Source organism: Terrapene carolina, unplaced genomic scaffold (genome assembly GCF_002925995.2).
Source record: "Terrapene carolina triunguis isolate 2854851 unplaced genomic scaffold, T_m_triunguis-2.0 Scaffold247, whole genome shotgun sequence".
Classification (NCBI taxonomy): Eukaryota; Metazoa; Chordata; order Testudines; family Emydidae; genus Terrapene; species Terrapene triunguis.
In genome coordinates, this window is record NW_020664598.1 from 582,499 (window position 1) to 599,658 (window position 17,160).

The 17,160-nt window shown below is 42.9% G+C and overlaps 1 protein-coding gene across 1 annotated transcript; it reads left to right on the top strand.

Annotated features, from left to right (window-relative positions):
* The first annotated feature begins 62 nt into the window (after window positions 1-62).
* Window positions 63-15,507, top strand: DESI1 (desumoylating isopeptidase 1). Its single transcript, XM_024200452.3, is given in 7 exon segments — window positions 63-96; window positions 99-359; window positions 8,178-8,199; window positions 9,241-9,310; window positions 10,092-10,201; window positions 11,030-11,152; window positions 12,659-15,507. Coding segments are annotated over 7 exon segments (714 nt in total). The 3' UTR covers window positions 12,753-15,507.
* Window positions 15,508-17,160: the final 1,653 nt, after the last annotated feature.

Below are 17,160 nucleotides of genomic sequence, written 5' to 3' on the forward strand. Positions count from 1 at the left end.
CTCCGCCTCAGCAGCGGCGCCGGGTTCCATAGCGGCGCAGTGACAAGCCGCCCGGCCGGTCTATGGCTGTGGCGCATGCGCAGAGGGAGCATTTCCCCGTCACCTCACAGTTGGTGCCGCCGCTGCTGTGGACCCAGAAGTAGCCGGGCCGGGCCGGGCTCTCCCTTCCCCCCCTCCCTCCGCTCGGCCGGCACCCGCCCGTCCGCCGTCCCCCGGGCAAGGAGCCTCCTAGTCCCTCCCTTATCCCCCCCAGGGACCCCGTCCCCCCATGGAGCCGCCGCCCACCCTGCACCCGGTGAAGCTCTATGTCTACGACCTGTCTAAGGGCATGGCCCGGCGCCTCAGCCCCCTCATGCTAGGTAAGGGGGCTGGCCCGGGGGCAGGGTCGGTGGGGTGAGGAGGGTTGGGATGGGGAGGGGCCTGCGAGGCCGTGGGATGGGGGAGCGCTGGGCCGGGCCGTTGCGGGGAGGCTTGTCCCGGATCCTGCCCCCGGCGGCCCTTTGGTCTCCCCCTTTGCTGCCCTGGAGGCAAGTCACTCCTGGGAGTCGGACGCTGGGACGGCTTCCCAAGGTGCAAAGTAGCGTGTGTCCCGCCAGAGTGCTGGGAACTGCCGAGCCCCCCAGCAAACACACACACTGACTGCTCCCCGGGGGGACAAAGCCTCGCTCGCAGTCATTGTATCGTGGTGGAGTGGAGCTCTGGCCCTTATCTAAGAGAAAAGAGATTTTCAAAGCAGCATGGATACATTTTCCCGTTTGACACGGTACAGTAGGGTTCACAGATCAGTGCAACATTGGTGATAAAATCCCATTAGGGTGGGACTAATCCTGTTTTGAAATATGCTAGAATAGATACCTGTTTCAAGCAGTTTATAAATATCTGTGGTAGAAGTACTGAATATTACCATGGGCAGCGTTCCAGTGTCAAATGCTACACTACATGACACTTGTGCATCTAAAGAGCAATTCCTGGAAGTGTATGAATTTATTATCACTTTACAGATTTTTCACAAGAGATAGATCTTTCTGTCCAGGATCTTAATGGGTGAACTTTATGAGTAAAGGAGGTGCAGGCCCCTTTGCTAATCGTTTGAAATGCTCTATTACCAACTTTAATATGGCAGATTTAATCGTAACTTGGCTGATGAGTGAGGTCAAACTTTTGGAAGGATTTTGTCCTGGATCAGATAGATTGTAACCACCTTGCTGACACCCAAGATGTACCATCACTTTCTTCTGGGTATGGTGGATTTAGGGGCATAAGTAAAAGTAATTATTTCTTAAAATATGTGTGGAAATACCCAGAACGTATCTTCAGTTTTAAGATTGACTGTTTGAGGATTACTTTGTCCTTGTGGAATATGCCAAATGGTAGACCTATTACATGAGCTCTCCACTAAGAAATTTCTCCATTTTAGGCGTTGGTAATTAGACAAATTATTTTGAGGGCTAGAAAGCATTTCCTGGAAGGGTTTGAAAAGATGTACAGGGTGGGTATCTGGTACCAGAAAGGAACTGAACATTGGTTGGGATTATGGAACTGATGCTGTCTTTAGTAGTTTCTTCTCTGAAATTTCCGTTTACTTTGAGGTTGCAAAAATACTTGTTGACCATGAGATAGAACTTTGAAGTATATTGACTTTCTATCCTGGTAGCAAACTATTTTAGGACCCTATACAATACAGCTGGATAAGATCTGTCAGGTGTAGTAGCTCTGTCTGAAGGAGGATTGTGTTTTATTTCTTTGTCTGAAACTGTTTTTTTAAAATGGGGCTATGGGAGATCATTTCAGTCTCTCCTGGGTATGAGTGGAAAACTGGTTCTTGACCATAATGACTTTCCTTATGAGAGAGACTGAATGGGGACAAAGCTTTTTCACCCATTGCAATGTCACTCATATCTCTAATAGGTTGATGCTGTACTGTGACTGTGTATTGTACTGTGTACTGTCTGTGGTGTAGACTAGGCCATGTAGCCTACCAATCTGGCTACAATAGTTTATGCATATCACTATCAACTCTCTTACCAAGAACTTGTCCTTTGTCAACTGACTGATCAAAAGTTTGATGACTTTGAGGAATTGTGTCTCTTGTGTATGGTTTCTGAAGTGTGAAGTGGCCTTGTAGAAAGAAGAAGACCTGTAACTGTCTGCCCCATGTCAGGCTAACAATGTATATCAGCCTTCCCAGCCACCTCAGTATCTGAGTAGATGGCCCTATGAACTGAGAACTGCTGGCAGTAATTTCATCTGCCTGTCCTGAGAGAAAGATGTTGTGCTTTCCTGTGGCTTTTTAAAAATAAAAATGAAAGCCTGAATTATACTCAGCATGAAGGCCCATATATGCTAACAGTGAGTTTGTGAGTTTGAGAAGAAAACATTCCTGTTGAGACCCTAAGCGATTAATTCTGTGTATGACAGATAGACAGAAGTAGCAGCTTTGAGAGGTGTGCATTCCGCTATTCCACCCCCTGCTGGATAATTTCAAAATAATTACAAATACTTATTTCTCCCTTCAGGCTCTTTTCCATTGTACTGGCAAGGATGTAACTTTCTCTTGTAATGGTTTTAGTGACTAAGTTTTATCTTGGGCTGGAGGGGAAATATCAATGAGACTCTAAGGCCTGGTTTACACACAAATTTGTAATTATTTAACTAAGTGTGAGAAAGTTTAGCTAAATCAACCTTAGCCATGCTTCTTCTTCCATCCACAGGCTTGTACTGAAAACTAAACTAATGTTCATTCACATCTTTTGTTATTACAATGCAAATTCATATGCAGACCAAGCCAAAGCATTCTAGTTCTGGTATGACATAAGATGCCAGTCTTAGTATTTTGCTGCTTTATGAGTTCCTGAATGATACATTTAGCACTTATTCTTTATTTGTTTTTTTCTGAATGGTAATAAGTATGCTATGATTTTTACAATACCCAATAATTGCAAAATAATGTGCTTGAAAACCAGTGCACAGGTCTAAGTTTATAGGAGTCTGCAGAAAGAAAGAGAAAATTAACAAATTGGATCAGAGTCCACAGTTGTGTGGGAAATACTGATTGCTAGTGATGGTTAATAACCATCTGAGATTGGGCAACTTGTCACGAGTTCTGGGAATAATGCCCACTAGGTTTGCTTTGTCACAGTGACAAAGCAAACTTCAGAATATTTGGGATCATATGAATTTGGTGATTGGACTGTCCCAAAGATAGATCTTGGTTTTTATTCTTTGAGTGACAGTAAATCTCTAGTGTGGGCTCCCCATGGCCATATCTGACCTCAGTGGTTTTCCACAGATTTCCCCAAAGTAGGTAGATGGAAAAAGTACCTTCTTTCCCCAAATACATCCCATTCCCTTTTAAGTGGCCACAAAAGCGGTTTGGCACTACTCCATAGATTGGCTTTATATAAGGATCTCATGCAGCCAATAGCTTTTGTTCCTTTGGAGCCCAGAGCAGTTCAGATGTGAGACTCTTAAGCTTCATGGAATACAAAAATTAGATAGGGAAATAATGTATTAGATGATTTAGTTCTAAACCCTTGTCATCCCTAGCCAGTCCAGGATTACTCCTTACAGTATCTTCTTCTTTGCTTTATCCAGTTTAGCTCTAACAATGTGACTCTTTCTTTGGTGTGATAATTCCTCATAATGCCACCTTCTTAAAATTGCACTTAAATGCACTTAAAATAAAGATTGGAAAGGAAGGTGACAAATAAAGGACCAGAAGGTTCTTAACGTGTTTTAGAGGAGGGGAAGAATGAAATGAGATGTGTATCAAAGGGAAGCAGATTCCACATCATAGGACCCACCACAGCAAAGTCATAATTGCCTGCCAATTTCTGATAGGCTAGAGGAATCCTGAAGTAGTCATGGGTATTGTGTTAATATGTGTCAGTACAAAGCTCAAGGATCAGTCCTCTCATCCCTCAAATACTTGTAGAAAGTTCTATAAGGTAACTTTACAACCATCATCACCACAGTAGCTGAATGCTGAACTTGGACAATTCTAGATTTCTATAGCATTGTCGAAACAGATGTTATAGTGACTTAATCATGTCCTTTGGCCGCATATAGTTTTCCTTCCATCCCCCTAATCCATTTTCTGGTGTTACACTTCCCTGAATTTCCTTCCAATGTACCAGACATCTTTCTGATATTGAGGTATGCACTACTGAACACTGTAGTCTCTACTGCATCTAGGAACTGTCACCTTCCTTGTCTGTGATGTCATATGTGCAATCCAAAACTGCAATGGCATTTATCTAACTTGCTGTACCCTTCAGCCTTTGGGATGTGCTTTGACTAATTTAGCATGTCCAACCAAACTGGCTTTAAAACAGTAAAATAATAAATATTCACCAATGGGAAAGCAGTGGAAGTTCCATTCTTAGGATGTTGGTCTTATTCTTCCAGGAGGGGGTGGGGGCAAATGAGAACTGGAAGCTGATTGTGAACAAGCTACCCTAATATTAAGAGAGATCCATGGTGAGGATTAATGTACCACCACTTCAGTGCTGGCACAAGTTTTTCAGGGTGATATGCAAATGAAATGTTCAGGGCCTCTTCTAACTTGCTCCCCTCATGTACCTGAGCCAATGGCACTGACTCATGGGTCAGATGTGTGTACGTGGGATCCCTGTATGAGTGGAATCCTAGACTGCAGTATAAGGCAAAAGCTGCCACTGCGAATCAGTCAATCAATTAGGAATACATTTCTTGGAACAGTTCTTGATGGAATATTCAACAAGCACTACCATCCTTCCCACCCCACTAGCCCATAAAGACTCTGAGAGCAAGGGATAACTGTTACTTGAATTATCTCCTGCCTTTTTCCTTCTATCCCCCATTCAGTGCCTCCTGATTTAAATAAGAGAACAGGATGGTTCCAGAGCAAGACTGAATCAGCTTTGCCCCAAAGCATCTGCTAAAGAGGATTGGTTGAAAATGAAATACTCTACCCTTGCCCCATACACCCTACCTCCGCACACTCCCAGCCACCTCTGGGAATGAGGAAATGAGACTCAGATGCAGACTCTCTTGGCATTGTGCTGCAGTTTCACTAAGTAGGGCAATATTCTTTCAGAAATGAGGTGTCATCCTAAGTGACTAAAAATGCTAAATTTAATAGCACCTTATTTCCCTGCTACCCAGCTGAGGGAACAGGTGTTGCTCTCACTTTTGTGCCAGTGTAGGCACCAGTTTTGCATCCCAGTCAGAGTATTTGGTATCCTGAGTAGAAGCTGTCTCCTTATATAATCCCTTCATGCATCACTAGTACACTGTTCTTGGATTTGATTAATCCAGATCCATCTACAAACTCCACTTTTATTTGAGATTAAAAACCTGCACTCCATCGCCTAACCCTCTAGATTAATAAATTAACTGTGCCAACAAGATGGATGATTCACAGCCATCTAATCTTCCCACTACATGGCCTTCTGGATAAACCCAGGCATGGAAGTAATCTGGTTTGATTGGATTCTAAAATTATACAGGCTCAGTTTCTAGTCTAAAAGTGACCTTGTATCCTAACTATGAACCTGTGTCCTAACTTAGTCACAGAACAAGTAAATAAAGTCTAGTAATTCTTCAAATTCCCACAATTAATTTGGAGGCAGTGGAATTATTTCCCATGAGCTTTAACCTATTTTCTTGCCCCCATAAATAGTGTTTAGGTTGGCAAGATAACTATTTGAAACAGAAATCTTTTAAAAAAAAATAAAGTAATAAAAAAAAACCCGTGTAGGCTCCCAAATCACTTAGGCTCTGATTCAGCAAAGTATATAAATATGTGATTAATGGGACTACTTGCATGCTTAAAGATATGCATATGCTTAAGTATCTTGATGAATCAAGGCCTAAAGGCTATCAAATAGCTTAGTCGTAAATTTTGTAAAAAGCAACTTAAAATGTCTTGATCTTAATGTTGATATTCCCCTGCAGCGTTGGGAATCCAAACACAACTTCTCTTTACTAATAAATTATAATCAGTAAGTGGAACTATCCAGTAGAGCTTCACTGTCTATGATGAATGAAGTACAAAAACTAACAGCAGAAATAGTGAAGAGACCTTGATTTTAAAAACATTTCCAATTTAGGAATCTTAGGCGTTGGCACATGTAAAGGAATGCTTTAAAACACAGTTTATCTTGACATCCTCCCTGTTTAATATAATACGTTTTTAGAGAGAATTACCATAGAAAATCAAATTTTAGAAAACTAGTTCCTTCCTCTCCAACCTGCTGCCAGGATTCTGTCTCTATAAACTAGCAGCTGAAGTTTATTTTATCTGTACTGTTTAGACAGAGTCATCACCTGTTGCCAGAGAAAACACTGAATTCTGAACTATATTCTTGACATGATGAGTGAAGGAGGAAGCTATTTTCACATTTAGTTTCAAGGTGTAAATATTTGTAACTTTTTTATCTACCCCAATCCTGTTTTTAAAAGCCCTACAGGTTATCTTTGAAAGGGAGACACTATTGGGTTCTCTTTCAAATAAATTATTATTTATATTCTAATAGTGCATATAGGGGTCCAGTTATGTTAGGTGATGTACAAACACATAAGAATAGACACTGTATGTATAATTCTCCATTGTCCAGTCTCCAATTCCTCTTCCACTGATTCAAGTCAATTTCCATGTATTGGTTTTTTAGTCACTTTCTAATTAGTTTAGTGTCATGAGGCAGATTTCCATGTTTCTAAATGAGCTGAAACCAAAGTGGCTTTTTTCATTTCATCTTCTGAATTCAGTGATCTTTGCAACAAGTCTTTAACTGTTGCTGCTGGCTGAAGTCACAAAATGGATAAGGTGGTAGATTAAAAACAACAACTCAGATTTGGTAGGTTATAATTTTAAAGCCTATTTACATTTCAGCCCCATACTTTATTTTTAAGAAGAGATACTGAGAATGAGCTACAGAGCCTTCACTTCTAGGTCACCAGTTCCAATCTGTCCCTTTATCAGTAGTGACTGAAAAGGAAATTCATTATTATATGATGGCTGTATAATGGATTATGTGAAATTAGTATGAAACTAGTAGTACACCTGGTACTGACTGAGCACGTTTGTTGGTAAGCTTAGAGGCCAAGGATTGACTGGGCCACTGAAATGGTGCTCTCTTCTTCTCCCTAGAAGTGGGCCCATTCAGGGTTAGGACGAGTATGTTGGAGGAGAAGTCTGGCACGACCAATTCCTCATGCATGTAAACAGAGAAATTAAGTCACCAGTGCAGACAGTGTGGCACCATTCACTAGCACTACAGTTCATTACTAAATGAAAAAAAGCTATTTTTCCTGATCCTTTGGAACAGGGATCGGCAACCTTTGGCACGCGGCCTGCCAGGGTAAGCCCCCTGGCGGGCCGGGCCGGTTTGTTTACCTGCCGTGTCCGCAGGTTCGGCCGATTGTAGCTCCCACTGGCTGCGGTTCACCATTTCAGGCCAATGGGGGCTGTGGGAAGTGGTGCAGGCCGAGGGATGTGCTAGCCGCCGCATCCCGCAGCCCCTATTGGCCTGAAACGGCGAACCATGGCCAGTGGGAGCTACAATTGGCCGAACCTGCAGACGCAGCAGGTAAACAAACCGGCCCCAGCCCACCAAAGGTTGCCGATCCCTGCTTTAGAACAATGGCTCTCAACCTTTCCAGACTACTGTACCCCTTTCAGAAGTCTGATTTGTCTTGCATACCCCCAAGTTTCACCTCACTTAAATTACTTGCTTACAAAATCAGACATAAAAGTGTCACAGCCACACTATTACTGAAAAAGTGTTTACTTTCCCATTTTTACTACATAATTATAAAATGAATCAATTGGAATATAAATATTGTACTTACATTTCAGTGTATAGTATATAGAGCAATATAAACAAGTCATTGTCTGTATGAAATTTTATTTTTACTGACTTTGCTAGTGCTTTTTATGTAGCCTGTTATAAAACTAGGCAAATATCTAGATGAGTTGATGTACCCCCTGGAAGACCTGTGTGTATCCCCAGGGGTACATGTAGCCCATGTTGAGAACCACTGCTTTAGAAAGATACAACTTTGGCATTAAGGTTGAAGCTTGGGGTTAAGGCAAGATGTGGTAATAGGTGAGAGATGCATAGGTGAGTGACAGCAAGTAGACTGAACTGTGTAAAGGAAGTTGCCGATGACTCTCTCCTTCTCTCTACATACAGGGAAACAGCTGGATGGGATCTGGTAAGTGACTAGATTTAACTTGCATAATGTGTGTTAGACATTGGGTAGCATTTCCAATATGGCATTATAAATGTTTTAGATCTGAAGGAACACATTGGTACTGAACAGAGATTGAGGTACTTTCTGAATGTTCTTAGAGTTACTAGAAGGAAGATTGATAGCATTGAATTAGGCACTGTGCAAATCTCCTTTCAGTTCTTTTCAATGGACCTCAATACCAACAATAATTTATTATTACATATTTTATTGCAGCAGCACCCAAAATGTACTAGTCGTTTTTCAAACATAGGATACTGTCTCTGTCCCAAACATCGTAGCTTCTGATTGCAGACATGACTGAACATGAGAGCACCAACAGCAGGTGAAAATAGGAGGATTGCAGACAAAGGTTACAAAAATACCACCACATGGTTACTTAGTAGCTATATGTACATTTTGTTAAAAAATATGTTCTCCAATAGATAAAGCACAATCATGCCCAACTCGCCAAAGTCTCCCATCCAGGATTACGGGCCTTTTGGCCAACGTCTTCCATCCTCCCTCATCCAACTATCCCACTCACTGTCCAACTCTTTTCCAGTCCCAATCATCCAGCCATTGTCCATATGGTGACCTTGGGTAATTCATGCCCCAAACTTTCCCATGTTTCTAACTGCCTGTGAGAGAAGTTTTGTCCTTCAGTGCATATGGCTGGAGAAGGAAAGCTATTGGGGGTTCTTCTCCCACCTTTTCTGGTGTCTTAGGTACCATGGTGATCCTGGCTGAGCCATTCGCTCCCACCTGCAGTGTAGCATGAGGCTTGATAACCAGTGTGACTATTTTTCTTCTGGTTAGTGTCCCAGCAGACATTATTCCTACTCATAGAAGGGTCTCAATCTTTTCTTGACTTTAAGTTATTTGCCTCAATAATACCTTAGGCAACATGTACTACAGTTCTAGTCTTTCATCCACTCATATAAGTGGTTTATATGCTGGCTTAAACATTTACTCTTCTTCTTTCATATGGCTTCCTTTTCATGTCTCCTTGCTCTCCCTCAACAGGCACACCTCCATAATTGTCCATAAGGATGAGTTCTTCTATGGCAGTGGTGGGATTTCCAGCTGTGCACCTGTAAGTTCAGCTTTCTTGGGACTTTTTCCTAGCTCTACTCTTTTCTCTTCCCATATGGTTTCTTGATGATGATTAATTTCTCTAATCAGGAGTGCCCTGTGTTTGCCCTTTAGGAAAAGTGTACAAGTGTATTTAGTCTTAAGAGATTGCAGGATTCAGCCAGGTGAGGTACTAAGGGTCATGATGGCTGGTCAGCTGGGGAAAAGGGATCCTGCACAATGGGTTTGGTCCCAACCACAAGTTAAGGTTTACATCAGCCAGAGTTCAAAACAAACTATGGGGCTTCCTGTGCTCAGCATTCTGAAAAGAAAGAAGCTTCCTGCAGCTCAGCCACCCCTTGGCTGCCTTGGTTGGCACTAAATGGAGGATTTTTATACTTAGACCTTGGTGATTCACGGTATTTAAAATGCACACACATTGACTACCTTGATATCCTCTCCAGTTCTTGGGGTGGTCTTAGCCCAAAGTTCACCCTCTGAAAGCACCTTAAAACACAGGTCTGCCACACAGTTCTGGAACAGCATGGAGAACACAGCAGCAAGTTGCAGAATAAGACACATGAAGTGTCTTGTACCTCTCATTCTCTAACTGGAGAGAGCTGAGGACAGAATAGTTTGCTCTGAATCTGATACTGTAAACCCCTTTCCCTGCTCCTGGGCAAACCATGTTAGTTTGTTTATGTCAGCAGCATTCTGGACTGCAGGAATCCCCACCCCTTGGAGTGCTCCATCAGAATCCATTCTGTCCATTTAGCATCTTCTTTTGCTTGTGCATTTCACAGGGAGGGACGTTGCTCGGGCCCCCAGACTCAGTTGTAGACCTGGGGAGCACAGAAGTTACAGAAGAAATTTTCCTGGAATACTTGTCCTCGCTGGGAGAATCCATGTTCCGGTGAGTTATAACTTTTATTTGATTTTTAACATTTCTTTGCCAAAAAAAAGAAAATTGGGGTGGGGGTCCCAGGGCCTGTCTCACTAACACAAAGCTTCACCTGACTAATATACTGTTTAGTACTAACCAGATAAGTAATAATGGGGCTAGAACTGGCACATGATCAACTGCAAGCTACATAACACTTGGGTGGACCCAGGCCTTGATCAAGGCTGGAAAAGAATTCTGTCAGGATGCCTGCAACACTGGATCTTGAGCCCACATTGAATATTGACAGCAAACAGGGTTTTGCCTGGTATGTTTTGGATGAGAGACCTTCATGGAAGACCTACATGATCGAGGAAATAGTGTTCATTCAATAGGGGCACTTTACCGTGAGAGCCAGTACTGAAACACTGTGCTGGAGCTGCCCTCTTTCAGATAATATGTAAAACCAAGGTTCTGACTTCCTGTGTTCATTAGAAAGCCAAGGGCACTTCTCACAAAAGTAATTAACAATAATACTTACTTAGTATCCCGATGAAATTCCAACCTCAGTAATTACTTGGATCTACTATTTCTTCTGTAATTTCAAGTGAAGAAGTTGGTACTCATTTCTCCTCCAAAAGGCTGTTGTGTAGTGTCAGTAGTACAGAATGGCTGCCACGTTCCACCCCCAACTCAGCTGAGTTTTGGAGAGAGAACGGACTTGTGTGTTGTCTAAATCGTGTTAGGGTCCTTTAGGATGAATGGTGCTGATGTAATTAATTATTGGTTTGAGTTCCTTTTCTTGCGGTATTTATTGCTGACTCTCTCTCTTCTGTGTTTGAACTCCTCTCCTGGGCACAGAGGAGAGTCTTATAACCTCTTTGAACATAACTGCAACACCTTTAGTAACGAAGTGGCGCAGTTCCTGACAGGAAGAAAGATCCCTTCCTACATTACTGACCTTCCGTCCGAAGTCCTTTCCACGTGAGTACAATCTTCTCTGTTTCTATCTGTAGTATGTTGCTTCATGCTGGTGCCTGGATGTTTGCTGCCACATCTGGTAAGCCCTAGGTGGGGACTGGTACCTGCTGTACCTCATGAGATCAGGGAGAGGATGCCACTTCATTTATTTGGGCCTTTATATGCAATGACAGTCTCTACACCATGACTGGCCCTATCATGATGAGGGAAGGGTGGAAGATTCTTTTCTTCTACCATCAATGAATGTAATCTAACTGCCTCCCTATGGCTTTTTTTTTTTTTTTTAATCACTTGACAAGATGTATATAAGAGGTCAGAGAGCCGTATAAAGGCCAGTGGCTAAGGATACTAGTACCTCTTTGAAATTAAAATAAGCAATGTCTTCATCTCAGGGCAGGGTGTGGGCATCGCTAATGAGTCACCTTTCCTGCCCCCGAGGGCCATCACTGTGTTGAGGCTTGCCATGTTGCCCTATGGAGGTAAAGCTTTGAAGTTGCTTTTGAGATACTTAAAAGCAGGGGCTGGATGGGAGGAGAGGATGCAGAAGGGAGGAAATAAGTGTAAGTTCTATAACATCCTTTCTCATCACAACTGAGATTTGTAGATCTCACTGTCTCAGAGGCTAGCTCAGCCTCCTTTGGTATGCACTTTCAGTTGAGTCAGTAAGGAGAGCTGCACCATCCAGTTCTCCTCTTATCACAAACAGCACTGTACCTGACTATGACACGCAAGGTCAGTTGGTAGAAATGTTTCTCCTGTACTGGGCTGTAAGATGAAGCTAAGCAAAGTCAGATCCAATGTATACTTGAATAGGAGACCTTCAAGGAAAACTCAGATGCTGCAGGACTCAGTAGGAATTATTCAGTGAATACTGATCCAGAGTTGCACAGAGGTGCTAGAGGTGGTTCTGCTGCCAGAGATGCCATCTATTAAACTAAGGTTTGGACACTTGTGACCATTAGAGATCCCATGGCCCTTTTTCCAAGGTTACTGATGATAGTCACTATGTTTCTGGCCAAGTTTGAATTTAGCTCAAATTTGACATTCTGCCTCCCTAACTTTCTCTTAGGAGTTTCAGTTGGATAGCTACTACTCCACTATTTAATGATGTTTGACACTTAATGGAAAACTGCTTTGCAAAATCATATTCTGATCACCTCAGGTAACTAGATAAATTACTAAAAGTTAGTATCAGACAGGGTACTGCTATCTTGACACTACTTTATGTTAGGATTCAAGGAACTGGCTCATGAAAACTAGAGTTTGAACAAACATTTAAAGTTGCTGCTGTAGCAATTTTTATTTAACTGGTTAAATTAAACCATATAAAGTAACTCATTGAAGAACAGGACTTTACGAAGTTGCCATTATAAAGGCCATCTCATTCTGTTTCAGAGGTGGCTACATTTCAAGGGTGTGTGAGAAATCCTTGTATATATGTAGCATGATCACTTTAAGATCTATAAATGTCCTTTTTTTCTTTTTTTTTTAATTTCCTTGCCACCTCAGACCCTTTGGACAAGCTTTGAGGCCTCTCCTGGACTCCATCCAGATCCAGCCACCTGGTGGTAATACCTTCCGCAGACATAATGGACAGAGCTAACACAAATGGATGGATGTGCCAAGCCTCACCAGGCTTTTCCTTTTTAAACACACAAATCTACCAGATTTCTATTTTATAATTTCACATCAGCATTGTCTCCAAGGAAATAACAAGATGTTTTTTCAGATTTCCCAGGGAGATGACTTATCGGGTTGCATGTAGGACAATGCTACCAAAAAGATTGCCATAATTTCTAATAGTATTATTCTAACTTGTTAAGGCTGTCTTGTCTGTGTACACTGACACTTTCTAAATAGCCCTCTTGCTGGAGATGTGGGAATTCATTCTATGGAGACTGGAGAGCCCATTACTCAATTTGGGGTACCCAAGGGGAGGCACTGGGTTAAGAGTCCTAGCAATCCCTTGCCAGACTTGCATCCAAGAATTAAGGGGTGGAGGACAGGACCTCTCCAAAAGATCAGTATCCCTTTCAGTCAGGGGAAAATAAGGGTCAAGTAAAAGCAAAACGAAGTGAAACTTTTCCTTCTCCCCATAGCAAGCAAGCTCATAGGCTCCTGTGCAAAACCCCTTGAAACTGACTACCTTTGCATGGGGCCTGTTCTTGCCCTGCTGAGCCAGTGTTGCATGCACAGTGAGGAAAGAACAGCATGGCAGCTGCACATTAATCTAAGGTTTGCAAACAGTCTGCAGCATCTGTTTGCAGTCACAACATAAGCACTAAGGTTCCAGCCTTCTGTGACACCATAATCCTTTCCATGGCAGTTGAGTGTGATGTCACAGATGAGTCTGATTAAATGTGTGAAGAAAACAACGGGTCAGCATTGCAGAAGCTGCTATCTGGTTTCCATGTAAATTTCCCCAAATTAAAGAAGAAGAGGGATGAGCAAGACAAAAGCAGAACAGTCTCTAAATAGAATTTCTCCACTTTTCATCAGGGCATCAGGGACACTTCAAGGGATACACGTGCCTATCATTGGAAGTGGTTAAGGCTGAACAATAGGCAAAGGATTGGGTCAGAACAGCATCCTCCCCTGATTAAAGATTACTGCGGCCTCTCCATTTGACTCTCTTGTGGGTAGGAGGTTAGGGAAAGGAAAGAAGGGGTACTTTGTGCTATCTTTCCTTCAAGTATAGCTATCCTCCCCCCATTGATTCTCCAGCAACTGTCTTTAGGAGAGACAATGAAAGAAAGATAGTCACGGGACAGTGGGAACTTCCCCCATGGCCACTAGTGTTGCTGATACTCTGTAATGGGGAGTACTTGCCCCAGATCCTGCCAACAGGAGGACCTTGCATGTGCAGAATCCTTTGCCCAGTGTCTTGTTGTGCAAAGAACTGCTCCAAGCTTAGTTTAGACCTGCCTCAACCTCTAATCACACCAGTGCACAGGACACTTCCTAAGATCCTAAAGCAGTTGTGTCCTTGCTCTGTTAAGTTTCTACCCTTGTTAATAGTTCCAAAAGGATATCCTTTGGAGAGCAATTTCTGTTGTGCTTATTCAGTAACAACTAAAAGTGGTGCACGCTGTTTAGGAGGAAGAGGATGATTTTAGTTTCAGTTTGATGTTGCCCTGCATGTTGTGTAGTCCTTTAGACAAATATATAGTGGGGGTAAAATGTGTTATTAAGTCAGACTGATAAAGTGTATATAACTACACAAGGTCCAGGGCAATGGTCAATGCAACCCAGAATGTGTTCCATTGTGTCATCTTCTCCTTGTAACATAACAGTCCTCTTCCTCAGCCCTTCATTGTGATGAATCTGGACTCCAGGTGCGGTAGAACATAAGCAGTGGGAGCAGATGCCCTTTAGAAACAGCTCCTGGTTTGCACAAACATTCCCAGAACCCAGAAAATGCATAGTCTGCAGAAACTGTTCTAAAGGGAGTGGTTTTCAGAGCCCTTCTTTCCCTGCTCCTCGAGAAGTACCACCAAACAGGTTTTTGCATTCCTCTGCTTTCCTATACTCTGTATGTCTTCCTGTCCTGTCCTTCCCCATCTCCTGTTGTATAAATGGAGACCAGCATACACCCTAGCAATGTATCCCACTAATTAGGCTTGAGCCTGGATCTTACTTGACTGCCCAGCAAACTTCAGGACCTTTTACATCTTTTCTGGGAGAGAGGAAAGAAGGGGAACAGATTCACCTCATATATTTTGGAATCTGCCGTCCCTCCACCCCATTAATCCCAGGACAGATAGTGCTGCTACTTTAAAAAAAAAAAAAAAGTTACTGGATAAAATTTTACTCAGCAGCAGCTTCTGTTTGCAGGCACCATGGGACAGTCCCACTGTAGGGGGGGACCCAGAAAGGGGCCTGAGTTCAACACTAACATTGGGCTCCTTGATAAATGAATTACATGAAAGTGAGCCCCCTCTACCCCAACCAATTAACATGGTTGTGTAGTGAGCCCACCCGATGCTCTGTAGGCTTATTAGTAGCCCAATCCCTCAGATGGGCTATGTATAAATTGCAGATGCGTATACCCAGCATTCCACCCACCAACACTTATTTATAGGTATATAAGATAGAATGAGAGATAAATATGTAAATGTATGTAAGTAAAGCACTTCCAGTGAGTTGACTAACAAAGGGGCAGGGAAACTGAACCTTTTCTCTTGGAAGAGAGCAGAACCCCTTTGCCGCAACTCTTGTTTTCTGTCTTGTATTTCTGGGGTTCCCCTCAGTGCTGCTGAACAATGCCTGGACAGAGGGGATGCATTTTTACATTACAATAATGATGTCTCTAGGCAGAAAGTGGTGTTTGGTTTATTCTGTTTTTTTCCCTATTACAATAAACAGAACTATAGTATGTTGTTCTGTGTTACTTCATGTATTGAGACAGCACTTGAACAGAAGCAAGTGACTAGAGCCCCATCCGGGCCTATCCGTCAATACCAAGATGTGGGCTGGGAAACTGCCCCAGCAGTTCATGCCATTTGGTGATACTGAAGGGAGTACTGGCTGCCTCACTCTAGTAGAGCTGGTCACAAGCAGCATCAAGTTTGGGGACAGTGCTTCCATGCACACCCTGCTCCTGCATCAGGGCTACTTTCTTTGACATTTGACAGAGCTCTGAAGAGCCTGTCAGTGCTGCTGAAAGATGGCTGGATGTGGGGGGTGCTCTTTGGCCCTCACTTGAGTAAGATGCCTTCATAACATTGAATGGATGGGGAAGAATAAAACCTCCTAATCTTTGCTGCTAGAGAAGGAGGTAAGCTGAGTTAAGACAGAGGAAGAGAGGGGCTGGGCAGTGAGGGAGCCTATGCTGGAACCTCCCTGAACACACTAGTTATCTCAACATTTTGAATGGAAGATATCCGCCAAGTATTTTGTGGTTTTTTTTTAAATAACAGGGAGGCCCAAGGCCTGGCTTTCCTTGCAGAAGCAGGGAAGAGATTGCATAGACTACCCACCTCATCCTAACACATTCATTGCTTTATAGGAATTCCTGTGCTCCCATCAACACGGCTCTGGGGAAAAAGGAAAAATTCCTTCCCAATTTTAGTTAGCCATCAGTTCAACCCTCAGAATGCAAGCAAGTTATCATGCTTCAGCATCTGTCCACATAAATTCATAGCACATTAATGACAGAGTAATTATGCCCACCTCTGCCCCTTAATGCTAAGAAGCTGGATTCTGCTGATATTTTAAAGGACAAAGAATTTCAAACAGGGTCAGAGTCAGGATTGCAGTTGCATCAGTGGCTACATAGTTACCAAACTTAGATTCATGCATGGGAAAGCTGGTCTTAGACATTAGCTATCAGCGGTGGTCTCAAGGAGAGCAGACACCTATTCCAAAAGGGGAATGCCAGCAAATAGTCCATGCTGCTTGTTACAGGGCAATGCTTTTATGTCAGCAGCAGCTGCTGTAGAGGGAATGTATCGAGGGATCTCTAGCGTATAGTCAGAACAGGTGGTTTGGTTGGGGCTTCAAAGTGTTCAGTAACTATGGAATGACAGTTTGCCCAGGGCAAGTACAGCCTTACAGCAAGCCCAGATGACTTATGAAGCTGTGGCCCAGAGGGCAAATTCCTGTTGCCAGGGGGAAGAGGGATGTGAGCATTCCTCCTAGCCAGCTGGTACTAAATAGTACACAGGATGGTTAGAGAGTGGTTTGAACTCTCCACAGACTCTTGCAAAGAGGTGTCCAAAACAGTATGAGGAAGACAGATTTGGAAGAACATAACAGGCCAAATTCATCCCTGGTGTGACTCCACCGATTTTGAGGGGTGAAGCCGGTCTGACATCTGTTTATAGGAGTGAAAGATGCAAAATCATGACAAAATGCCAACTCACTTGCAGTTGCTACAACAAGCTACCTCTAGATGGCACTGCTATTTTGTCTCATGGTTATGTAACTTGCATTCCGTACAAACACTTTGGGTCTCATTATGCTGCTGTTGCAAAGCCAGACTGGGAAATGCCAAGTGGGAAGTAGTGCTT